General features: G+C 46.3%; 1 protein-coding gene and 1 pseudogene across 1 annotated transcript in view; both read right to left on the minus strand.

Moving 5' to 3' along the window:
• HYDIN (HYDIN axonemal central pair apparatus protein) overlaps positions 1-25,484 on the minus strand; it is a 358,851-nt gene that overhangs the window by 63,713 nt on the left and 269,654 nt on the right. The window contains exons 44-57 of the mRNA XM_045890776.3: positions 24,447-24,588; positions 23,021-23,180; positions 20,581-21,210; positions 16,534-16,755; positions 14,511-14,719; positions 14,133-14,315; positions 12,936-13,055; positions 10,251-10,410; positions 9,976-10,148; positions 9,176-9,374; positions 5,659-5,758; positions 3,638-3,737; positions 1,759-1,927; positions 1,059-1,297 (exon numbers count right to left, since the gene is read on the minus strand). Of these exons, the coding sequence (XP_045746732.1) occupies positions 1,059-1,297; positions 1,759-1,927; positions 3,638-3,737; positions 5,659-5,758; positions 9,176-9,374; positions 9,976-10,148; positions 10,251-10,410; positions 12,936-13,055; positions 14,133-14,315; positions 14,511-14,719; positions 16,534-16,755; positions 20,581-21,210; positions 23,021-23,180; positions 24,447-24,588 (2,806 nt within the window). The remainder of the gene's footprint in view (positions 1-1,058; positions 1,298-1,758; positions 1,928-3,637; positions 3,738-5,658; positions 5,759-9,175; positions 9,375-9,975; positions 10,149-10,250; positions 10,411-12,935; positions 13,056-14,132; positions 14,316-14,510; positions 14,720-16,533; positions 16,756-20,580; positions 21,211-23,020; positions 23,181-24,446; positions 24,589-25,484) is intronic.
• Positions 14,022-14,121, minus strand: LOC123856297 (U6 spliceosomal RNA; annotated as a pseudogene).

Consider the following 25,484-nt stretch of genomic DNA (forward strand, 5'->3'; position numbering starts at 1 on the left):
ATAATGTCTATAAACAGTATTAAATTATTATAAAATAAATGCTAAAAAAGTGAATAAATTAAGTTGAAATTAAATTTGGAAGACTTTATTTTTTTTGTGTGTGTGTGAAGCAAATATTAGTATTAATAACCAAGAATCATTCACCAACCTTTATTATAAAAGCCACTGAGAAAAAAGGCTAGGCCTTTTTTTTCCCTCTTTTCCAAAAGAGATTTTAGATAGCTTAACCCAAAATTTCTTAATAGATTCAAACTTAGCCACAATGGAAGAGAATATCTACAAAAATGCAAAACAATTACAAACAAGGTATTTCTGATTTGAAACAATTAACTGGAAGTCAATTTTAAATTAATTGATTAATTAGGGAGTCAGTTTAGTCAGGACAAGGAGACTTGGGAACTGGTAAAACTATCCCTAATTTGCCAAAAAAGAATATGACCGCCAAAAGCACTCAAAAAGGTAAATTATTTTAGTGAATTGATTAAGAGCTGCCTTGTGAAGAATACAGAGTTTTGCCATTGGAACAACTAAGTGAGCTGTTGTGACAGTGTCTTCATGTGGAGGTGAAAGCAGGCCCAGTAGATGGAAGGCAGCAGTGTGCTTCTCTCATCTACACTTCTGGGGTACCTTCTGCCACCCCCCACATGAAGCACAGCTCTGATTTCTTTTGACTTAGCTCATGGTTATACTAGTCCCCCAGTATCCTACAGGACAATAAATAGGACAATGACTTACTGTGAGTCCTGTAGCATGCTGGAAGCACCAGGACAATAGACACAACCCCACACGGAAGACTTTACATTTGTTCAATTAAATCTATCACGTGTGTGACAGCAGTAAGAAAGCATATGAAATCTGAGGGCAGAGATGTGGGTTCAGAACTGAGATCTACTGATGATTTCTTGCCTGATCTTAGCCGAGCCATTTCTAAACCTTAGTGACCTCACCCCACAAAAGGGGACTGGGTGAATTTAGATAAAATATATGAAAGCTCTTTGTAAAACACAATGCACTAATTAACCAGGGAATGGCATGAGTTAAGTAAAGACTTGTCTTACGCTTTCTTTTGATGAATGGGGCTCTCCCCGGTCAGCCTATAGAGGGCATACTTGAAGTCAGTAACACCTTGATTTTCTATGGTGAAGGTGGTGCTTTTCCGAGTGCCACAGATCAAAGCCCCAAAGTTGATGATGGCGGAGGGGCTGATGTTGTATTTGGAGTACACTGCATTCACAGAAAACTTAATTGGGATGCTGGCAATGATTTCACCTCCTTCTGTGATACTGGGCTCAATAATCTAGAAAGGGAGAAATGATTGGGAAGATGTCAGTCACTCTGCTGAAGAATTTCCAGGATGGTCTACTTCATTCTTTGTTTTCATCACTGACATGAAACCAATTGCATTCTTTCATTTTTTTATATTATCGCATCAACAGTATTAGCAAATACTGATATCAAACTTACTATGTATCAGCCATGGATCAACGTGGACCAACTTGACCTCCTCTTTCACTTCCCCACTCTTCTCTTGCACTTGATGACTGAGCTCAGCACCTTTGGTGCTCCCCCAAATCAGGGGCTCTATTGCCTGTCTGGCACTCTCGATTCCTGATGACTTTGCACACCCCCCACCTGACCTACTCCTGCCTGCTAGTTGGGGACCAAACCCTTCTTCAAAAAGAAGACCATGTAGTCTTCTTTTTGACATGAGTCCCACAATCCTGCCACCGAGTGAATCCTCCCTTTGAGCTGTTTTACCTGACAGCGAAGAACTGGCTGGTGCTCAATCTTCACTTCCTTTTTAGCACAAAATAACACCTGGACAGTTGTGGGCTTTTCTGTTGAGGTTAATGAGCCCTTCTTGGGTTGGACTGAGATCATAGAATTTACATTGGTTGCCAAAATCCCTAAGGAGTCCACAGAAAAGCTGAATAATAGGAATGAAAGGTCAGTGGAAGCCATTATGGGGAACCCAAGATACTAGAGAGGAGACTCCAGACTGTTGAGTGTCTGCCATGTCTCTGGTCCTGCTTAAGCACTGTGTCTAGAAGTGCCCACTGTGCTTTGTACTCTGTGAGCACCCCTCCGCAGCCAGGATTGATTAGGCCAGGGAGTGATGCTTGAGGCAACGATAGCCATTTCTAGCCTGAGGTCACGAGGTGCCTTTGCAGGAGATCTCTGTCCAACAGGGACACTTGATGCTGGATACGGACCAACTAAATGAATTCATCTCTCTCTCTCTCTCTTCCTGTTTCTCTATCACTCTGTCTCCCTTCCTCCCCTCTCTGAGCCTGAATACAGCACACACACACAGGGAACAGTGATGCAGAAGCCAGGGGATCTAAAGAAAGAGAGAAAGTGGGGGGCAGAAGCCATTTAACAGAGGTACTTGGAAAGGGAGGCCACGGCCCAATGGGAATGAGATGGGAAGCCATAGAGAGCAGATGACTCATGAGAATGGCAGAGGGACTGGAGCAGGAGCAAGAAACTTAAGCGGAGGTGGGACACCTGGAGTTACTGTGGGGACCTAAATGTCATCCCCATGCTCCAGAAGACTTGGCCGCTCCATTGCTACATGCTTGGTGCCTGAGCTTCCTCACTTCTCCGCAAGTCCTTTCAATAAATTTTGATCACCTGCTCCATCCTGAGGGTAACTGGTCCATGTAATCTACAAGAGCAGAACTAACACTCCGTGATAACCTACAACAAAACTCCTAAAATGGCAAGATTCTACTCAGTGCTAATTCCAAGACAGTGACTTTCTTCTAAGCTTGTTAAGCTTCTATTTATATTTATATATTTTAATTTATGGGTCTAGTAATGGTAGCCCTGAGGTAGGACCTCTCTCACTTCAGCCTTCTTTTAGCTGAAATGAAGCTATCATGAATGCACGGAATTTCTTCTAAGTCTGTGAGGGGGGAGTCCCTTTATCAACTGCAAATTCTTCCAGGAGAAGGATCATCTTCCATAGAATAGATTGGCCATGGCTGCTGGCACTGCCTCTAAGGGTCGTGTGGCCCTGCCTGGGTGACCTCCTCCCTCTCCCCACCCAGCACCACCCTTTCCTCTCTGAGAAATCTCTTATTTAGTGCTTCATTTTTCATCTCAAGAGATGAGCACAAGCTGGAGCTCCATTCCATCAGGCCACCATTTGGGTTCTATAACACAGTGGTTCTTAATATTAAAAAAAGAAAATTGGAAAAATTCTTCTTTTTCACATGAAATCTTATGTGGAATGCCAACTTATGAAACAGATAGGAGCCAAAAGGAGGGCAGGACAGCTGAAGGCCAGGTCTCCATCTCTAGTCTCTCCTTCCACCCACAGGACCTCCCCTCACCTAGGACTTCTTCCTCCCGACCTCTCCCTCTGAGTCTCTCTCCCACCCTCAGATCCCTGTGGCTCCGGGTGCTTTGAGAGGGACTTTAAGGGTTCCTGTAAAGCCATAGAATTGAAAGCAGTGTGAAAATCCCTGCTCTTAGCAGTTGGAATTCCATTCATTTGAAGCCTGAGAGAGGCTACAAGCAGAGATGGTTCTTATGATTTCCTCAGTCAAGTTTCTGTTTTTATCACCCAGACAACACTTTTCTTCCCATGAGCGGAAGTAGACGACCATATGCGTGATGGTTTCCAGGTTACCTGAACATGATCTCATACTTCCCACGGTTCTTCAGTTGCAGGGGCTGCTTTGCCTCTTCCATGACCTTCACAATCCCAAAATCGAGGCCTCCTTCAGCTCCTGCAGAGGCCAGGGGCCAGCGTGGGGAGGGGAAGTGGATGGTGTGGGAGTGAGAAGTAGGGAGTTGAAGTTCACATGGAAAATCCATGGTGACAAGTTTAAAGAATTTGTTTTCTGAAAACACTGCAGCTGAAAAAACCTCCTGTAATTGATTCTCAGCAAACAAACAATAGACTGCTCCTGCACCTACTTCAACTTGGGTAACTCCCTCTGGCTTCCATTTTAGGACTACCATCCTTCCTTTCATGCTTTCCCTTAGCTAAAATTTCTGGTATTTAAAAAAATTTTTTTGCATCAGGTGTATAATAAACATAGTTAGAATATTACATATAAATTTGTATTGTTTTACTTAGCACTGCATCATAAGCATTTCCCCACATAATTAAAAACTCCTTGGGTGATAGACATTGGGGAGGGCTTGTGCGATGGTGAGTGCTGTGAATTGTGCAAGACTGTTGAATCACAGATCTGTACCTCTGAAACAAATAATACAATATATGTTAAGAAAAAAAAAGAAGAAGAAGATAGCAGGAGGGGAAGAATGAAGGGGGTGGAAATCGGAGGGGGAGGTGAACCATGAGAGATGATGGACGCTGAAAAACAAACTGAGGGTTCTAGAGGGGAGGGGGGTGGGAGGATGGGCTAGCCTGGTGATGGATATTAAAGAGGGCACGTTCTGCATGGAGCACTGGGTGTTATGCACAAACAATGAATCATGGAACACTACATCAAAAACTAATGATGTAATGTGTGGTGATTAACATAACAATAAAAAATTTAAAAAAAACTCCTTATAAATGTGATCTTAATGGTTATATAATATACCATGATATGCTGTTCTATAATTTATAATATTATTTCTATGGTAATAGTGTTCCATTCTTGATAGATATTTGGGTTATTTTCAATCTTCCATTATTACAAATAATGCTGCAATAAATATCTTTGTACATAAGACTCATGACATATAAGCAAACAGGCAGCTCTCATCTTCTCTGAATCTTGCTGAGAAGGAGAGCAATCAGAAGAAGGAAGAGTAACAAAGAACTGCATGCTAAAAGGGAGGGATCTAACCTGGCTGTGAGGGCAGTGTGGTGGGCAGAAAGAATAATGCCCTGTGCCCCCAGAAGTTGTCTGTGTCCTAATCCCTGGAACCTGTGAATATGGTAGGTCACATGGTAAAGGGGGATGATGGATGGAGCTAAGGTTGCTAATCAGCTGACCCTATCTATCTATCTATCTATCTATCTATCTATCTATCTATCTGTCATTTGACTTTAAAATAGAAAGATTATCCTGGATTCTCTGGGTGGGCCCAATGTAATCACAACACAAGTAGAAGAGGGAGACAGAAGTGGGAGAACCAGAGAGATGGTGGCGTGAGAAGGATCTGACCCAGTGTCGCTGGCTTTGAAGATGGAGGAAAAAGGATCATGAGCCAAGGATGCAGGTAGCTTCTAGAAGCTAGAAAAGGCGAGGAAATGGATTCTCCCCCAGAGCCTCCAGGAAGGAATGTGGCTCTGTGGACACCTTGATGTTAGCCCAGTTAGATCAGTTTTGGACTTCTGACCTACAGAACTGTAAGAGGATAAATTTGTATTGTTTTAAGCCACACAGTTTGTGGTAATTTGTTACAGCAGTGATGGAAGACTAATGCAGGTAGGGAGATAGGTACTTATTCTTGGATGGCTGTTCAGAAAAGAGCTCTGCCAACTTTATAATTAGGGCCGCCCCCTGTCATCTCCCGTTGGAGAAAATTAAGATTCGTAGTCATGTTGCCGACATTACTCTGGGACTTGCATTACTATTTGATGAAATTCCACACCCTCCCCAACAACCACTAGTCTTCCTCAACATAAGAAATACATTGCACTAAAAGATGTGACTTCTAAACACCCATTCCTTGAAGGGGTCAACAGACCTTTGGGGAAGGTGATGTCCAAGGCGACGTCGTAAGACTCTGCAAAGACCAAGATGTTTTCAATCTGAACAACACCAATGAGATTGTCTGCATCCAGAACCTGTTAGGGTAAAAGGGACTCTTCAGTAAAAGAAAGATCCACAGGGGGCTTGGAGCTTGAACTATGTACCATGCAGCTGGAATGATGAAGGAGGAGATATGGTAGAGAATGTCTTAAAAGTGTATTTAGCTTTTGTCTTCACTGAGCATTTGGTATGATTAGTGTTCTCATAACACTCTTTGGGAAATGCCAGTGTAGACAATCAATATAAGAATGGGGAAAAGGGACTGCATTTTTTATCTTGTCCACTTATGAGGTTTAAATTATTTGCGTGATTTTCACCGCATTATTGAAGTTGGGGCTATGAGTATACATTGCAGAAAAGTGTTCTTTGGGACTTCTAAATAAAATAAACCTGAAGAGCATTTTTCTGAGAGTTGAAATGGAAAACCTGCACACTGTAAATCATCCTTGCTTTACTAATTTTATAAATCTGAATTCTTCTGTTGTTTCTGGTTCAACCTGTAGAAAAAGTGCTAGATTTTCATAGAATGTAAGTGTTCAATGTTTCTCTCCAGGAAATTTCACATGTTTTATTTAAGTGGACACCTTCGCTATTCAAGTTGGAAATGTAAAAAAAAAAAAAAAAAAAAAGCAAGCCTGCACCTGTCCCCCAGTTGCTCAATGGCCCCTCCCTTCCTTCCTGCCCTGAGGAGCACCTGAACTGGTGTCAGCTGTCCGCTGGACCCAACTTTTAACTCTTGAGACAAACAAGGGGGTGATAAAGGGTCCATTCATCAAGGGGAAGAGCTGTTGGCAGTGGGGTGGCTCTCCTGGACACCCCTGCCTCTCTGTTGATGTCTCAAGTTGAGAAATAAAATCACCAGCTTCCCATGATTTGTGCTTTGGTGTCCAGTGGGAAATTTGTAGCTGTCACCAAACTCAAGTTTTAATTCAGAATTTCCATCTTTTCTTTCATCACCCATTTTGCCAATGTTTCACAGAGCAAACTGGACCCACTTCAGTTTTACCTTCTTTTGCTGCTCAGCCTCTGACAGAGATGACAAGAAGGACTGACAGCAGGAGGGAAAAACATGACAAAGAATTTGGATTATCAGCTCCAGAATTTACACAGTGTTTTTCTCCTGATAGACAGCGTGTACCCAGAACTCTCTCTATCCTTTGTTTTCTTATTGGAGTGGGGGTAGAGATTAAATTTTGTAACTGGGGAAAATAGAACGAACAATTTAAGAGGTACACAAATAAAATAAAATGAGTGCACCAGAGCATTTTCCAAAGGGACCAGAAAGCAAGGCACTTCCTCATGTAGATGTTGAAGGAATATAATCTGGGGAAGAGAAGCCTTAGACCACTTTGAGGAGCCTGAGGGGAAACCCACTGTGTTTGCTTTGACTGGAACACACAGGGATGCCATATCATCCCTAAAATAAAGAAATGTTTCCATACCAATTGGTAAACAGCTGTCACATGACCTCTCCAAGAATCCCCTCTTGCCTGCCTCCCCCACCACTCCTACCATGGGAACCCGTGAAGGCCCCATGATCCAGCAAAAGAAGGATGAAGCTGACACAGCTGGGACCCCACACCAGCCATGTGGCCTGGGTTCATTGTGTAGAGACCCGTGTCTGTGTGGAGACTGATGTTTAAAACGTTGACTATCACCCTCTGATATTCAAAAACAATTGCTGATTAAATGAACCTGTCAGTATCTGTGTTCAGCTACCTTAAGGACGTCATAATGATAAGAGAGATTGGATCCATTGAGTGGACCCAAAAGTAGAAACAGGATTAATTCCTATAAGTTACAGTTGGAAATCTGAACCCAACCCAAGGAAGAATTAATAGTCAGACCTGCTCAAAGGTAGATCAGACTACTTTGAGTATGGGTAAGTTTTCTATCCCTGCAACTATTCAAAGAGAAGCTTGGATAATCCCTTGATTGTTGCAGAATCAATGCAAGCATCAAAAATCAATGACATTCATTCATTCATTTGTTCATTTTACAGATTCTACTGAGTACCTTCTACGTTCGGGCCTGTGCTAGACATTGGGGATATGATGGGGTAGTGGACTGGCTGGTGGCCATGTCTTAACCCCTGGAACCTGTGAATGTGACTTTACTTGGAAACAGTTTTTGCAGAGGTAATTAAGTTAAAGATCTCGAGATGAGATCATCCTAGTTTATCTGGGTTGGCCCTAAACCCAATGACAAATGTCCTTACAAGAGACAGAAGAGAAGACACAGGCAAAGAAGGCCATGTGAAGACAGAGGCAGAGATCGGAGTGACGCAGCCATGAGCCCAGGAACTTCCAGAAGCTGGAAGAAGCAAGGAAGGATTTTTCCCTAGAGGCTTCAGAGGGACTGTGACCCTGCAGACACCTTAATTTCAGACTTCTGGCTTCCAGAATTGTAAGAGAATAAATGTGTGTTGTTTTAAGCCACTTAGTTTGTGGGCATTTATTACATCAGCTCTCGGGAATGAACACAGATGATGAGCAAGTCAGGCAAGACCTTGCCTTGATGGAGTTCACAGGATAAAGTAAAGAAACAAACAGGATATCCGCCAGGGGGAGGCGCTCTGAGAGATACAGAAGGCAGGGTGGGTGAGTGCACATAACGGGATTACTTCTACCCGGTGATTAGGGGAACCCAGTTGGAGCAGTGCTGTTTAGTGGACCCCACAGAGCCTGGGGGCAACATTCTTGGCAGGGTTGCTGCAAGGCCAAGGGCCTGAGGCAGGAAAAAGCCAAGAGTCGATGTGTGAGAGCTAGGGTAGATACCGAGGCAGGACGGGCCTGAGAAGCCGGCGGGGATGCTGGGCTTGATCCTCACTGCAGCTGGAACCAGCAGATTGCTGCAGGGAGGAGAGGGGCCTGACCTGACTGACCTGGAGCAGGAACAGGGCCTCTGCTGAAGTCCAGGCAAGAGATGCCACAGGCGGCCTGGGAAAGGGTTGTGGCAGCAGTGTGGGCAGAGGAGTGGGTGGGCGGGAGATACACTGGGAGACAGTGGGAGCCCTGGGCTAGAGGGCACGCTGTCAGGGGAAGGAGGGAATCCAAGACGGTTCTTAGGTGTCTGCTGGAAGCACCTGGGCAGAAGGTGATGTTACTGAGATAGGCATCTGAGCCGTGACAGGGTTTGGGAGTGTGGAATTGGGAGTCTCAGGCTTCCATCGGGATGGTAGCAGCATTCACTCCCTCCCTCCCTCACTCTGAGTGAGGGCTCTGTTTGTGGCACTGGGCAATCAGCCATGAACAAGACTGCCTTGATGGAGCTTACAGTTGTGTGCCGAGCAAGATGCTGTGGTCAGCAGTTGTCAAACAGGGATCAGTTAGGAGTGTGTAACATGGAGACATGGCTCTGTGTGTGTGTGTGTGTGTGTGTGTGAGAGAGAGAGAGAGAACCCAACATGTACACATCTTGATGACCAAGTCTGGAGATGTGTGAAGCCTCACCTCCAACCGAATCACCTTCTTGATGTTGACAGGTTTGGAGGGCTGGAAGTGAACTTGCAGGCTGTATTCAGCCTTGGGGGGGATGGTCCCCTGCATGGTGGACACAGTGAAGTCATCGCCCAGGTGCTCCAGGCTGGTGATCCGCCAGGCCACGGGCAGGGGCGTGACGTTGCGGAGAAGAACTACCTTGGAGTCTTTTCTGTGGAGACCAAAAGAAATTTTGTCAGTTTCAAATGATTCTGATCTATTATGGCAGGTCCGAAAAAGCATTTCTGGTTATTTCAATCATTGTTTAGCTCACTAAGCAGAGTTTATCAGGGAATGGGGCCTGGCAGTAATGATCAAGGAATGCAGGGTACGTATCATAATATTCTCTCTCAGTAGCCCCCAAAATAAACACTCTCTATTTAGAATAATAAAATGCCAGCGAGTGAAATGTTAAGTTCCAGTTTTGGTCTAGTGTTCTCTGTGCTTTAATTTCTAAACCAAAGATTCTTAACCTCTGAGGATAATGGACTGCTTAGAGAATTTGGAAAAAGTGAGTCGTCCTGAGAAAAATGCAAATATGCACACACTTCGGCAGTTGATTTTTTTTGGAGGGGGTCGGTCCTGGACCCCATGTGTGAACCTCATAGGGTTACTAATCATCTGGGTTTGCACAGGGCCAGAAGCTTCCCTGGATGCAGGACTTTCGGTGCTAAAATGAGGAGAGGCCTGAGAAAATGAGGATGAGTTGGCCACCCTAGAACTTGATATTCTTTAAACCCCATTAGGGTCCTGGTACCCTCCAGAACTCTGACCTGTGCAACAGGAGCCGGTCGAAATGCAACTGTCTGGAGTCCAGCTCTAGTTCTGGGCGGACACCTTGGCAGGTTAACCTGAAGACAGATGGCTCTGGGTTCTCCTTGATGCAGCAGACAATGCAGTCATCAAAGACACCAACTGCGGTAGGGTAGGCCCACACATGCAGCACCTAAAGGAAGCGTCAAAACAGTATACTGATGCTGAGAATGCCGAGACCTCCAGATTCCCGAGAAAGACTTGCCCTGGAGGACTTGTTTCCTTGCAACTGTACCTGCTTCTCATTGGGTTTTAGAGTCATGTTGACGGGCTCCAGGAAATAGGTGCTTGCTTTGACATCATTCTGAAAACAGAAGAACGCCTCCACAACCATTGGGGAATTGTTCAGGATGGTCAGTGTCTCCATGTTGCCTGGGAACAAGGAGGACTTGTACCTGGAAGTGAACAAAGATTAGGAGTGTGGATGTAAGGATTGACTGGGAGTTCAGGTGGCAAAGGAGACTGTGGGGCATACAGCAATGCCAGGGGGTAGCGTGGTACACGGAGGCAGTGGCCTGGCAGCTGGGAACACAAGCTTTGCAGTTATGAAGACTTGCAGCTGGACTTGAGCCCCCCTTCACCACAAGCCTTGGTCTCCTCAGCTCTAAGATGGATGAAAATACTTCTTGGGATTTCTGTGAGTATTTAATGCAATGGTGCACCTAATGCTCTTTAGGACAGCTATAGGTATCGAATGCCCAATAAATGCTAGCTATTATTGCAAAGAATTCTTTTTTTTAAGTTTGTTTATTTATTTATTTATTTATTTACATAATCTCTATGCCCAATGTGGGGCTCGAACTCATGACCCCAAGATCAAGAGTTGCATGCTCTACCAACTGAGCCAGACAGGTGCCCCATTATTGCAAAGGATTCTGAGAAACATGAGGCTCTATCCTTCCCAGGTCTTATATTCCCAGGAGATATAATCCTTTGAGAGCAACTTGTTATTTCACATATGCCTTAGAGATGATCACATTTACCTCCTTCTCTTAGACCTCTACAAGATGCTACTATTCTGACATGGATTCATTTGGCGTGGTTCACTGTTATAAGCCTGTTTCTGTTCCTCTGTGCCTTAGGGAAAGAGTCACAGAAGTGAGCACTGTGGGCATCAGAAGCTGCTCAGTTAAGGGTAAAGAACAGAAAAGGAGCCATAGAAGGTACAAGGAATGCCAATGGAGATGCACATCATCAGAGATCAGAGCAAAGGCACCATAGTACCCACTGGAGCCCAGGAACAGTCTGAAAAGCTTTTTGGATAGGTGGTGATGGAGGAAGGAAGGAGAGCAAATGGCAGAGGGCTCTCTGTGTCATGACCAAAGGGGTAGTGGCCTCCATATCGAACTGGTCATCACCATTAGGCAGCACTGCGCTAAGTCTCATGGGCTAAGAACTCATTATCCAGTTCAGTTTCACAAATCCGTGGGTGGGTGCTATTATTTTCCCACTTTGCAGATGAGAACATTGAGGCTCAGCAAGGTTTGAGAAAATAAATAAATAATACCCAGTTGTACTGGGCCTTGTTTTTGGGCCACCGTAATCCTTCTCCTCCTGGACCAGTGCTGTCTGACCCCAAGTTCTGGTTGGTTCCAGTGCTGCCAGGACACATGCCTCTCTTAATGGCCATGATTCCCCTCCATCGTGTCCACGAACCTGACCCCCCTCCTTCTCTCTCCGAAGCCCGTTTACTGGGACCCTTCTAGTCGAAGATCCCCTCCAGCATCAGCCAACCCTCTGCATCTTGGTTTTCTGGTCCAGCCTCTCAGGAAATAAACTCCAGTTATTAAGAGACTGGAGAACAAAGAAGGTTTGCTAGGTCTACCAAGTCAGCATGAACACAAACACTTATCACAATAAATGCTAGACTAAATTAAGACATGCTTAGAGCTAGATCTAGTTTTGGTCTCGCCTCCTTGCCTACACAGTGAGAAGTCTGTATATAACCAAAAAAACTGGTATCACTAAAAACATGACTGTCAACCTCACCCAGGATCCTGAATTCTGCCTGACAACCTTCACCTGTTTCTCTAATATTCTCCCTCTCCAACTTTCCACAAAAACTGTTTCATCTGCTCTCTATTTTCTCAACATCTTTATCTTCCCTTCGCTTCCCTCCCTGCATGCATCACGGGGACCTTCTCACAGGCCCAACCACATCTGCACCTGAAGCCATCTGCCTTACTTCCTCCTAGTGGGCAGTGATGGCCCCTCTTCCTGGCAAGAACAGCATCTCTGTATCCCATTTGTGTTGTCTCAGGGAGCTGTATCACCGATGGTCCTCACTTCCTCTGGAAACTCCAACCTCTTCCTCCCTGTGTCCCCTTGGCATCCAAACAGCATAAGAACAACAGTGTGTGAACAGTGTTCCCTGGACTCCATGTCTCCTCCCATCCTTGACTGCCTCCATTTCTCTTCACTGCCAAGTTTTCCAAAGAACTACCTTTACACCCCTTCTCCATTCTCTCACCTCTCACTGACTCCTCAAACTCACTTTGCTGGGGCTTCGTCCTCAGAAATCCCCAAAAGGACCTTTGTTAAGGCTCCTAGGACCTCCATGTTGTTGAACCCCATGGATGTCCTCTGCGAACCCAAACCACAAAGCTTATTCCTTGCTTTGCGTGGTTACTAGCTATACCTCCTAAGCATCTCAAACAACATATCCCAAAGTGAATGCCTGATCCTACTCTTCCCCCACCAAAACCTGGTCCTCCTCCAGGCTTTTCCATCTGGGAAGATGGCATCTGCGTTCATCTGGGTGCTTAGCAGAAACTCGGGGCACAAGAACCCAGTTCTCCTGTGGTTCAGGGCTAACTGAGGCAGCAGTAGTAAAAGCTACGTCCATAAAGCAACCCTGCCTGTACTACTCATGAGTCCAACTGGGAGTCTGAAATCTGCCTTGAAATAACGGAACACTTACTTATCTCTTGATTTTCCACAAAGCAGTGGCCCGAAGTAAAACTTCTCCATGCTCATAATATACTTCTTAAAGATGACCTCATTTTGCTTTATGTCCATCTTCCGCTGAGTAAATACCACTCTGAACACAGGGGAGGAAGAGAAGAGGAGAGGCTCTCTGAATGCAAGGTCAATGCCTCCATTTGATGTTGACCTGAGCCCAACACTCCCTGTTTAGCAAAGGGTCCAGGTATCATTAAGAATGATTCTTAATCTGAAGACCTCAGTTGAGCCCTTATTCCTGCTCCCTCCCTTCCACCACCCCCAGGGATGAGAGCTTGCACCTGAGAAAAAGTTTCCCAGGTTGTCTTTCATAATGAGGGGCTGATGGTAGAGCGGAGTTAGATTTCACATGCTAGTGTGCCCAGCTAGAAAAACTGACAATCTCTACAGAAAACAAGTTCTGGTGGATATTAACCAGCTTCGGTGTTCCTTGTCCAATGTGGCTCCCCTGGTGTGAACTGCAAAAAAGCTCCTCTAAGTGGATAAGCTATAAAAGGCTTCCTCCCCTGGAGGGCTTGTCCCACTAGCTTGCTCAGCCGGTGACTTTATGTTGTGGATAAGGGGTGTGGTGGTGTTTGGTAGCTCAGAAAAATGTCCGCCTGTGGAGAGTCACACATTTAGTGATATTCCGGGACAAAAAGTCCGACAGTACGTATAAAACCTGCTTAAATTTGCTTCATAGTTAAATAAGCAAACTAACTTGCCAGAGGATGATGCTTCCCCTGCCTTCACACCTATTAACATTCTCTGTAGCTCACTTTGATGGTCCATGCCACTCCTGTGGCTTCGTCAATGTCCAAGACACTGAAGCCCAATATGACCAGAGCGCCTGGGGTGCTGCCCCCAGTTCCACGTTAGCAGTAAGAGCTACCTTGCTCAAAGTGCCATGGGGCCAAACGAAAATGTTTCTGTCAACTCATTTATTTATTCAGTATCTCTCTCTTTTAGGTGTATATACTATTTATTAACAGACAAGGCCTACAGATTTATTTCTTCTTGGATATACCCACGGTACGGCCTCGGCAGCCTGTGGGGCTTGGTGTGCAAAAATATGGGATGCTTCAGGAATCTGCGTGTCATCCTTATGCAAGGGCTCTGCTTCTCTGTATCATTCCAATTTGATCAACTTTCTCTTTTAAGGTAAAAATACACTTACTTTGGGTCTTGGCAAATGTAAGGGTAACTGCAGACACCTCGGCAATAGAGCTGGTACTGGCGGTGAGTTCCAAGGATCTCGAAGTTAAACGTCTGGTCAAAGTTCCCGAGCTCATTGGAAGAGAAGTGTATTCGCAGTGTCACCTCACTGTTGGCTGGCACGATCCACCGGAAATGATTCAGCCTGCAAACGACCACAGGACTTGTAAGGAGAGAAGGCTTCCTTTGGGCCAAGAGCAGACAGGACTGCTGCCTGGGAGAAGTCCTGGCCGCCCAGAGGGTCTGCTGGCAGGACAGCCCCGCTCCATCGGGCACTGTGACGGCCACGCCCTCCATTCAGGGCTCCATGTTCCCTTCCCTGGGTGGCTCGGAGGCCCACCTGATGAATTTCTCCTGGGAAAACTGCCCAGCGAAGTTGTTCTGGTCCATGTCCGACAGGGGGGCAATGGCTCCGGCTATTCCCCCAGAAAGGCCCTTCCTGTTGAAGGCCATGCGACGTTTGTCCTTCTGAGTGTCTCGGGCCTGATCCGCTTTTTCCTTCGGTTTCTGTCTGCTCCCCTTAGAGGAGGTGGTCTGCTCCTCCTGGGTCTTAATTAAACACAAGCACGAGTCTTAAATATTCATTGACATACACACGAACGGAAAACAGAGATGCCTAGAACACGTGCGCGCTGCACGAGCCGGATGCTGGCGGCTGCCAAGGGCAGAGGAGGGCCCAGCCTACTGCACTAGTGGAGAAGAGGAGGAGAGAGAAGTCTATGCTTTCTTGGGCACCCCATTCCCTGAGGAGGAGGCCGAAGCCCAGGGAAAGCTTCAAGCTGCAGGGGAGTGTTCCTATACTGTGTTTTGTTGTGGTGTGTTTTTAGTACCTTTTACTCTAGACCCCTCGCCACCTCCCAATCACACTGACTTTTGGGCAGACCAGGTTCTTAGAGAATATGCCATACTCTGAAATTTTCTGACCATTCTTCGAGCACCATTTCACTTATTCCTTCATTCCCTGTATTTTCTGTAAACTGGAAATTAGGCGTAAAGCTTGATTAGATTCATAGAAGATGCTGCATACATCACACTCCATCACAATGAGGGACCAAAAAAATGCCACCTCAACCCATGATTACAGATGCATTGTGTTCACGTGGCTGGGATTGCTCCCGCCAGACCTGGCCTCCAGAACATGGGAGTTTCCTTTTGCAGCTGGCTAGTCACCTGTGTGACAATGCTCTGGCTTGCAGTGAGGGTCTTGTTCCCTAACAAAGCACTGCTTTTTGTATCAGTTGGTGCTCCTTAATTACTTCACTGGGGATAACAGAATAGAGGTTTTCTAATCCTACTCTTCTTTCTATAGTTTTAGCTGCCATTCTTCTAGAATGAAGAGCTTTCCTTTGTCAAGTGGGGATGAATTAGAGTTCCTCCTAAAATGGTAAGTTAAAGAATGCTTAACCCTTCTCTGTTAATGGCTAATTTTAAGGAAAAAGGTGGTGTCATAGTCACCTCTGAGGTTGGCAATTTTTTTTTTTTATTTGGACTCTGTTCTAGTAAGGTCTGTCCACTCATGCTGTTGATCTCAGATGATAATTCCCCACTTATTTGTAAAGAGAAGTTTGAGGTAGCCTCTTCACCTAATTGAGCCTGAGGCACGGCCTAGAGATGATTTTATTTCCTGCTGATTTTATTAGTCTTTGCTGATGTGCTTTTTGTAGGAAGCTGTGTGGAGAGATTCAAATTTGGGGCTATCATACTTCTCTGGGAATAAATAACCCCTCTCTAGGTTTTAATATACATACTTACTGCATATTATTGGTCAAATCTATTTTCCTTTGTGATTTATTCTATTAATTGCATATCTATTTTCTTCCACTTATATGTGATTTCATTTGGATTACTCATATTTTTAATCTAACTGGAATTAATTTTACTGCATTATATCAGGCAAAGAGCTAAAAAGTGAGTTTACCAAAATATCCAATCTCCCACTCATAAATTCTTTGATAATCTGTCCTTTTCCTAGTGTTGTGTGTTCCCTTAACTTATGTCTGTTGATTCTTGTATTCTCATGCACTGTGTAAACTACCTTAGCTTCCCAATACATCCTAATGTCCTTTTTTAAGAGAGCTGCTTTTGCTTATTATTTCTCCCAGATGAGCTTCTGAGCAATTCAACAAGTTCCCCAGACCATCCCACGGGGACTGGAAAGGGTAGAAGATGAGAATCAGTCATTCTGAGAGAGGCTCATGTAGGATCCCCAGGCGGGATCTGCAACGAGTCAAGGGCAAACATGTCAGTGAGCGTGACACCAAACACCATACTCTGTTTTCGACCACGCAGAGGGTGACCTTCCCTGTCTGCCCATCTGATGTCCTGCCAAGGTCAGGAGCACAAGTGGCTGGCTTGCTCCTTACCTTCCCGGAGCCCACAGTGCCTGAAAGCTCTGTTTCTGCTTCTCCTTCTCTTTTCTCCTCCAGTAGGGAGAGCTCTTCGGATGGGGGGATCACAAACACGAAATGCTTCAGGATTTCTGTTGTGGTCAAAGGCAGCCGCTTCAGGGGGTAGGAGATGATGGAGAATAAGGCAGGAGGTGGGATGGGTGGTCCAGAGGAACCCAGACCCAAGATGTCCAGGATCTAAAGGAAAAGCCCATGGTTAATTCCCGATGCAGAGGGCAGGGTGCCCCCAGCTGCCTCCCTGAGTGAGCACAGGGTGGTTTGGACCCTCCTGCCTCGTCCTAACATTCTTGGGAGATGCCACTGCCATGGGCATGTGTTGGGGAAGGGGTGTGAAGGGTCTGTGACACAGCTCTGCAGGTCTTTTTAGACCCCCATGCCCCCAGACCAGGCTGGGGCTCTTGCTGTGGGCTGTGCGCTCCCTATCCTTCTCTTATCAAGGCCCTAGTCACCTTAGCAGTCTGTCTCTGCAATTGGGTGATAAACTCCACTGGGACAGGAATTGGGGTGATACAGCACAGGGTCTAGCACATAGCAGGCACTCAATATATTTTAGGTACCAGCTCTTAAGATTCTTATGTCTATCAGGGAAATCCAGATCAAAACCTCAATGAGATACCACCTCACACCAGTCAGAATGGCTAAAATTAACAAGTCAGGAAACGACAGATGTTGGCGGGGATGCGGAGAAAGGGGAACCCTCCTACACTGTTGGTGGGATTGCAAGCTGGTGCAACCACTCTGGAAAACAGTATGAAGGTTCCTCAAAAAGTTGAAAATAGAGCTACCATATGATCCAGCTATTGCACTACTGGGCATTTACCCCAAAGATACAAACGTAGTGATCCGAAGGGGCACGTGCACCCCAATGTTTATAGTAGCAATGTCCACAATAGCTAAACTATGGAAAGAGCCTAGATGTCCATCAACAGATGAATGGATAAAGAAGATGTGGTATATTTATACAATGGAATATTATGCAGCCATCAAAAAAATGAAATCTTGCCATTTGCAATGACATGGATGGAGCTAGAGGGTATTGTGCTAAGCAAAATAAGTCGATCAGAGAAAGACCAATTATCATATGATCTCACTGATATGAGGAATTTGAGAAACAAGACAGAGGATCATAGGGGAAGAGAGGGAAGAATGAAACAAGATGAAATCAGAGAGGGAGACAAACCATAAGAGACTCTTAATTTCAGGAAACAAACAGGGTTGCTGGAGTGGAGGGGGTGGGAGGGATGGGGTGGCTGCGTGATGGACATTGGGGAGGGTACGTGCTACGGTGAGCGCTGTGAATTGTGTAAGACTGATGAATCACAGACCTGTACCCCTGAAACAAATAATACATTATATGTTAATTTAAAAAAAAGATTCTGATGTCTATAGTAAAGAGCTGTTTCATCTGTTTTCAGATCCCATGTTAATCTTTCAGTTATCTTTAAATGTTCTTTCTTTCTGATGCTGAAAGTAAGTGAGGGTTGGAGCAGGTCAAATATGGCAAAGAAAATAAGCCAAGGTTCTGGGAGTTGGGTAAAGGATGGGAATGAAGAGACAAGTCAAAAAGAAACTGGAGAGAAAATTCATTCCTACATCATTCTCCCCTTCTGCTCTGATATCAACTGAGTGAGCATCCTCCAGAGCAGACAGCTTGAAAATTTTGCAGCAACTCCCTTCTCAGTACAGAATCCCCTCAGAATAAGCATGCCCTCACTACATAAGTCATTGTCACAACGGTAAATGTGACAGCCCTCTGGAGCATTGTTCTGTGGACCACATGGGCAGTTAGGCCGAGCAGGCAACTGTGTTCCTGGAATCCTGGGTTTCTGACCTGCGGGTCAGGCCGCCAAAGGCATTTCCTCACTAATGGGTAGCCAGTGTTAACTCCCAGGATTTGACTGTCTGTGAGGGAAAGGAACGGATAGTTTGTACCAATTATTAAATGGAGCCAGGGGCAAAGAACTGTAACCAACAGTCTAAGCTGTGGCTTGGAGTGTGGAGAGAATGAGAAAAGGCCAGAAGATAACCTTGGCTATAGTACTGGAACATAAAACAAGATGAGAAGAGGTTCTTTTTCAAAAAACATATTTCTGGGGAGAAAAGTGGCCATGAGTCCTCCCCTTGGGCTGAGCGGAGGCTGTGTGAAACGAGTGGTTTGGTGTCATGTGTCCCCCGACTGTCTTCCGCCCTTCGGCCCACCTGGACCACTGCAGCAAGACTCTGGTTGTGAGGCCACATCACACCCCAATCCGCCCCCTTGAGGAATTACCCGTGTTTTCCCATCAACTCTCACCTGCCAAATGTTCCTCCCAGGCTCTGTTCTCTCCCTGTTAAGGTTGCGTCTAATTTCTTATCAACTAAACTAGAAATCAGCAAACTGTGGCCCCCTAGTCAAATCTGGCCACTACCTGCTTTTGTAAATAAAGCTGTACTGGGACAGAGTCATGTCCATTGATTTACATGCTGTTGGTGGTTGTGACAGAGGTTGTGGACATGCAGCCTAAAATATTTGCTTTCTGGTGTTTTGCAGAAAAAGCTCATCTCTGGACAAAATGCTAAAATAACCATCTCCTTCAAATCATCACCCAGCAGCTTCTGGCTATGCAATATTTGCTAGAAACAAAAAGCTATCTAATAGTATGATTTCTGTCACTATAGGAAGCTTGTGGGAACAAGATTTTCAAGTATTTGAGACTCTTGCTTCACTCCACAGTATACCTATCTTGCCAGCCTATAACAGTATTTAAAATCAACCCTAAAAATCTGTAAAGATCTTATTAAATTCAACACCCAAAAAAGCAAATAATCCAGTTAAGAAATAGGCAGAAGACATGAATAGACATTTCTCCAAAGAAGACATCCAGATGGCTAACAGACACATGAGAAGATGCTCATCAGTCATTATCAGGGAAATGCAAATCACACCTGTGAGAATGGCTAAACTTAACAACACAAGAAACAACAGGTGTTGGCGAGGATGCGGACAAAGGGGAACCCTCTTACACCGTTGGTAGGAATGCAAACTCGTGCAACCATTCTGGAGAACAGTTTGGAGGTTCCTCAAAAAGTTAATAATAGAACTACCCTACAACCCAGCAATTGCCCTACTAGGTATTTACCCAACGGATACAAAAATAAAGATTTGAAGAGGCACATGCAGCATCATCAACAATAGCCAAATTATGGAGAAGAGCCCAAATGTCCATCAACTGATGAATGGATAAAAAAGAGGTGGCATATATACAATGGAATATTACTCAGCCATCAAAAAGAATGAAATCTTGCCATTTGCAACAATGTGGATAGAGCTAGAGAGTAGTATGCTAAGTGAAATAAGTTGATCAGAGAGAAGTGCCCGGCTGGCTCAGTTGGTAGAGCGTGCGACTCTTGATCTCAGGGTCATGAGTTTGAGCCCCATGTTGGGCATGGAGCCTACTAAAAAAAAATAAGTCAGTCAGAGAAAGGCAAATACCATATGATTTCACTCATGTGGAATTTAAGAAACAAAACAGATGAACATAGGGGAAGAAAAAAAAAAAAAGAGAGGGAAACAAACCATAAGAGACTCTTAATGATAGAGAACAAACTGAGGTTTGCTGGAGGGGAGGTGGGTGGGGGATGGGTGGGATGGGTGATGGGTATTAAGGAGGGCACTTGTTGGGATGAGCACTGAGTGTCATACGTAAGTGATGAATCACTAAATTCTACTCCAGAAACCAGTATTATATTACATGTTAACTAACTAGAATTTAAATAAAAACTAAAACAAACAAAAACTCTACAGGCAGTTTTTTATGAGGTTAGATGGAATAATTTAGATCTGCGGAACTTTCTCTGGATTTTCACCAACTAGCAAAAGGTCCTTTTAGCCACTGTTGTCTCATATCCAAGGGGGCCTCAGAGATTAATGGAATGAAATGGGTACAGAAAGGAACACTTTAATGGCGCTTAGCACAGTACCCGCTACCTGATTATGTCTCCATCCTGGAGAAGATTCTGTACCTGATCCCCTTTGGGAAGCCTGTCATTCTCAAGGGCCAGCTTCCAGCTCAAGCCCTCGAAGTCGGGCGTCTGGACGGTTATGAATGGCACACCCAGATCCTTCTTCCCCTCGTGGTGGTCCTCCTCCCCTCCTTCCCCCTCTCCGCCGTCACTCCGCTCCTCCAGTGCCCTGAGCTTCTCTAGACGCTCTCTCTCGGCCTTCTCCCGCTCCTGGCGTTCCTTCTCGGCTCTCTCCTTCTCTGCACGCTCCCTCTCTCTGTCCTTGCGGCCTCGGCGCCCACCTGACGGAACCTGGCGCTGGTCGTCAGGCTCGTGGGGCATGTCCTCGGCGCCAGTGTGATGCACCAGAATGCCTTGCTTCCGGTCCCAGTTCATGAGGATGTTCTGAATATCCTTCAGAGTCAACTCATAGGTCTTAAACTTCTGGGCCAAGTGCTTGTCAGCATCCTTCAGGAGGTCCCCTTCGCTGTCCTCTTGTTCCTGGGCAAGGGGAAACCCAAGCATGTGGATATCTCCTAGCTGGTTCTTTCTCCTCTTGCTTAGATCGTCCTTCTCATTTAAATGTTCCCTAACAGATACTTTCCTTTCTAGTGCATCCATCTTGACCTCTAGTTTGGAAAAAGTAAGAACCTAAAAAGCAAAACACATAAAACATGCTTAAAACAGTTCTTCAAGGGAGAACAAACTGCATAAGGAAGCGCAAGATGACACTGTTCTGAAAGGGGCCTCACAGGATTCCAGGTGCCTCTTGCTTACACCAGGGCTCTGTCTGAGAATCACCTTGGGGGTCTTTGTTAAAAGATCCTCTCCATAGCCCTTTGTTGGCAACAAACAGGAGTTTAGAATGTGGCTGTGCCCCAGGCTTTTTAAAAAAATGTATATATTGGGGCACCTGGGTGGCTCAGTCGTTAAGTGTCTGCCTTCGGCTCAGGTCATGATCCCAGGGTCCTGGGATCGAGTCCCACATCAGGCTCCCTGCTCAGCAGGAAGCCTGCTTCTCCCTCTCCCACTCCCCCTGCTTGTGTTCCCTCTCTTGCTGTCTCTCTGTCAAATAAATAAATATAATCTTAAAAAAATATGTATTTATTTACGTAACCTGGCATAGAGAAACTAACTTGATTCTTTTTCTCTTTCTAAACTTGCTTTGTGGGCTCTGATCTTCTTCTCCCCTGGATGAAATCCTTGGGGAGGCTCCAGAGGTTTCTGGTCATTCTTTGGTGACATAAAATCCAGTCGAGTCTAATGATGATTGCTGGCAGGACAGCCCAGAGTCCCTGTTCTGGATGACAGCGCTCCTCCTCCCTAAGGTCGGGCTCGGAGGCAGGCCTGGCCAGGGTTGGCTATCCCCTGGCCTCACTCCTCCTCCACATCTGTCTGCATCTCTAACTCAGCCTGGGGAGTGTGGACAGGTCTGTGGTGGCACAGCTGTCTCCTGGAGGGGTCGCTCACTGAGGAGGCAGGGGGCTTGGCCACTACTGTCTCTTTCTCCATTGTCAGTAAGAGTCACGGCCAAGACCCAGAGAGTTCTGTTTGGACATGAGTTTTCAGGCAGAGGACTTTGTGTGGAAGGAGGGGCTGCAGAGGGGTAGGGAGGGCTTACACTTGGAAGATTTTGGGAGCCTGGCACAGACCAGTGACAGGCTAGACTCCAGGCCTGCATGCTTCTCGTGCTGTTCTTGCTCCCAAGCCTGGGCCATTTCTGCACGCTCAGACCCCGCTCCTTCCTGAGCTCTACTGGACTGTGACCCCTGGGCACGAATTCCTCTGCTCTCACGTCTACCCAGATGTGGTCACTGTCTCACCTACTGGGACCAATCTGCACCTAGTCTGGGAGCCTGGCTTTCGCTGTGCACACCAGCCAGCTAGCTACCCTGCTGGGCTGTGAGCGCCACCCTGGCCGCTCTACGTCTCCCGGGTCAGGGCAGCAGAGACGTGACTGCTAAGCTTGGCCGGCAGATAAACTACCACCACATGTCCGCAAGGACAAGCTGATGTTAGAGTGTCTTCCTTGACGGTTGTCAAGATAAGCTCTTGGTTGAACACAGGGGTTCCACTGACTTTGTGGCTCACTGGAGGCCAGCTGTTAATACCAGCCTATTCAGCAGCATCCAGGGGACTTGGCGGCACAGTGCAAAGAGCAAGGACTGTGGTCAGACATAACTGCGTGGGGTCCTGGAACTGTCTCCCTCGGCCCCAGACGGGGCTCATGTCTCTGAACCCCGCAGGGCGGGAGGGGGGCCAAAATAAAGTGCAGGAGAGCTCTTGGCACACAATCAGCTTTCAACCAATGGTGGCCCCTTCCCTCCTACCTCCTGCTCTACCACAAGATGCAAACAGTATCAGGCCGGTTTTCTGGAAGGGAAATGTACTGGCTTGATGGGCTGGTTACAGTGCTGCTCACTGTTCTGCCTCTGGGTAAGGAGCAAGGGAGGGTCGCTACCTGCCGGTTTGTTTGAGATTTCTTTGGGGGAGGTTCCTCCTTCACTGGTCCTTGCTTTGGCCTTTTAACCTTCCGTTTTAGCTCATCTTCTTCCTTTTGCCGCTCGAGCTCCTGCTGTAGCTTCTTTTCACGCATCTCCCTTGTCAGCCTCTCCAGCTCCCTTCATCAAACCAGGCAGAGGAGACAGAGTTCAGAGCCCCTGCCCTGAGCCCCTCCTCTGTTTTGGGGTGTCTGGTGGAAGGACATGGGAACAGTTTTCCTTGGGCATAAAAAGAAAGAGTGAACAAAAGAAATCTGGGTAAATAGGAAGGCAGGAAGGAAGGGAGGAAGGAAGGAAGGGAGGGAGTTAGGAAGGAAGGAAGGGAGGGAATTAGGAAGGAGGGAGGGAGGACATGGGAACAGTTTTCCTTGGGCATAAAAAGAAAGAGTGAACAAAAGAAATCTGGGTAAATAGGAAGGCAGGAAGGAAGGGAGGGAGTTAGGAAGGAAGGAAGGAAGGGAGGGAGTTAGGAAGGAGGGAGGGAGGACATGGGAACAGTTTTCCTTGGGCATAAAAAGAAAGAGTGAACAAAAGAAATCTGGGTAAATATGCAGGCAGGAAGGAAGGCAGGAAGGAAAGAAGGAAGGAAGGAAGGAAGGAAGGAAGGAAGGAAGGAAGGAAGGAAGGAAGGAAGGGAGTTAGGAAGGAAGAAGGGAGGGTGGGTGGGAGGGAAGGAAAGAAGGAAAGAAAGGAGGGTCTCTGAATGGTCATTCAGCAAAACTGATGAACTCAAATGAGTTTGAGGAATAAATAAGAGGAATTCTCCGTCTGTATTTCTATTCCAATCTACTTGCATAGGAGAGCAAGGCAAGGGCTGAAAATAAGCTTGATAACAGTTTTTGAAAAGTAACTTTCAGGGGCGCCTGGGTGGCACAATCAGTTAAGTGTCTGACTCTTGATTTCAGCTCAGGTCAGGATCTCAGGGTCATGGAATCGAGCCCTGGGTCGAGCCCCATGTGGAGCCCCATGTCGTGCTCTGCACTCAGCGGGGAGTCTGCTGGAGATTCTTTCTCTCTCCCTCTCTTCTGCCCTTTCCCCTGCTCACGCGCGCGCGCACACACACACACACACACACTCTCTCTCTCTCTCTCTCTCAAAGGAATAAATATCAGTTCAGATGAGGCCCAGCTTCCTACACTGTCACATCTGATGTTCAGACAACAAGAAATCGCGTTATAAATAGCAGTCCCTAATGGCTAGCTTAGGGCCATGGCGCTGGAACTGAAAGCCACACTCCTCTTCATTCTCTCTCTCTCTTAGCAGGTCATCCTCCTGAGTCTCCCTTGGCCATTGCTGCTCCCCTGGAAGGTGACCCTAGTCTCCAGGATGGGCTGTGTGTTACTCCCAAAGGAAACACTTCCGCTCCAGCGAGCCCTTGAATCTGACCTCTTTTTCCTCTCACGGAGGGCCTGCTGAACCTCTCGATTGAACATGATCTTCTCCTCCTCTGTCATGGCATCGTATTCTTCTTCATCCATATTTTGGAGACGCTCCTTCTCTTTCTCAAGTGCCTCCCTGCGTTTGTGCTCTGGAGGGAACAGAGACAGGAAGGTGAGGGAAGGTAACTCCTCACCCTTGGCTGCAGGGTCCCCCAGTGGCTTAGCTCCCAGCCCACACAGGCTGCAGAGGGTCCGCGCCAGGGGGAGGGTGCTCCAGCCACAGTGGCATTCCTGATCTCTGGTGGGCCGACCTTCACTCACACAGTTCCAAACCTGGTCTCCATCTGGAATAGCAGTTCCAAAGATGTCCTAATTCCCAGAAGGATGAATATGTGACCTGGCATGATGGAGAGGATTTTACAGATGTGGTTATGCTAAGGACCTTGAACTGGGGAGACGGTCCTGGGTTGTCTGAGTGGGCCCAGTATAATCATAAAGGTCCTTGTAAGAGGGAGGCAGGAGGGTCAGAGTCTGAGAAGGAGACGATGGAAGCAGAGGTCAGAAGGCTGTGAAATAGGGACCACGAGCTGAGGAAGGCAGGTGGCCTCTAGAAGCTCGAGAAGGCAAGGGAAAGGATTCTCTCCCTGGAGCCTTCAAAAGAACGGAGCCCTGTGGACACCCTGCTTTTAGGACTTCTGACTTCCAGAACTGTAAGACAGTAAATCTGTGTTGTCTGAAGTCATCAAGTTTGTGGTAATTTGCTACTGCAGCGATAGGGAAGTAATAGGCCACCCACTGACTTTATCTATGAGGAACATCTGCCACCAGAGTCCTTAGGGTGACAGAGCCATTTGCAGATGAAAGGGCGCCATCTCCCACACCCTTCAGACTCCAGGTCCAGAAGTGAGGTTCGCACCCAGCACAAAGGCTCTCGGCCTCTTTTTCACGCTTCACCAGCATAACTTCCCACCTTCCATTCTTGGGCTTTGAGCTTTGGACTCAGGGAGATGTATCTGGAGATCTTTCTCTGACACTTACCAAGGAA

Source organism: Mirounga angustirostris, unplaced genomic scaffold, assembly GCF_029215605.1.
Source record: "Mirounga angustirostris isolate CCGP_5_RB_7025 unplaced genomic scaffold, mMirAng1.0.hap1 SCAF_16, whole genome shotgun sequence".
Lineage (NCBI taxonomy): Eukaryota > Metazoa > Chordata > Mammalia > Carnivora > Phocidae > Mirounga > Mirounga angustirostris.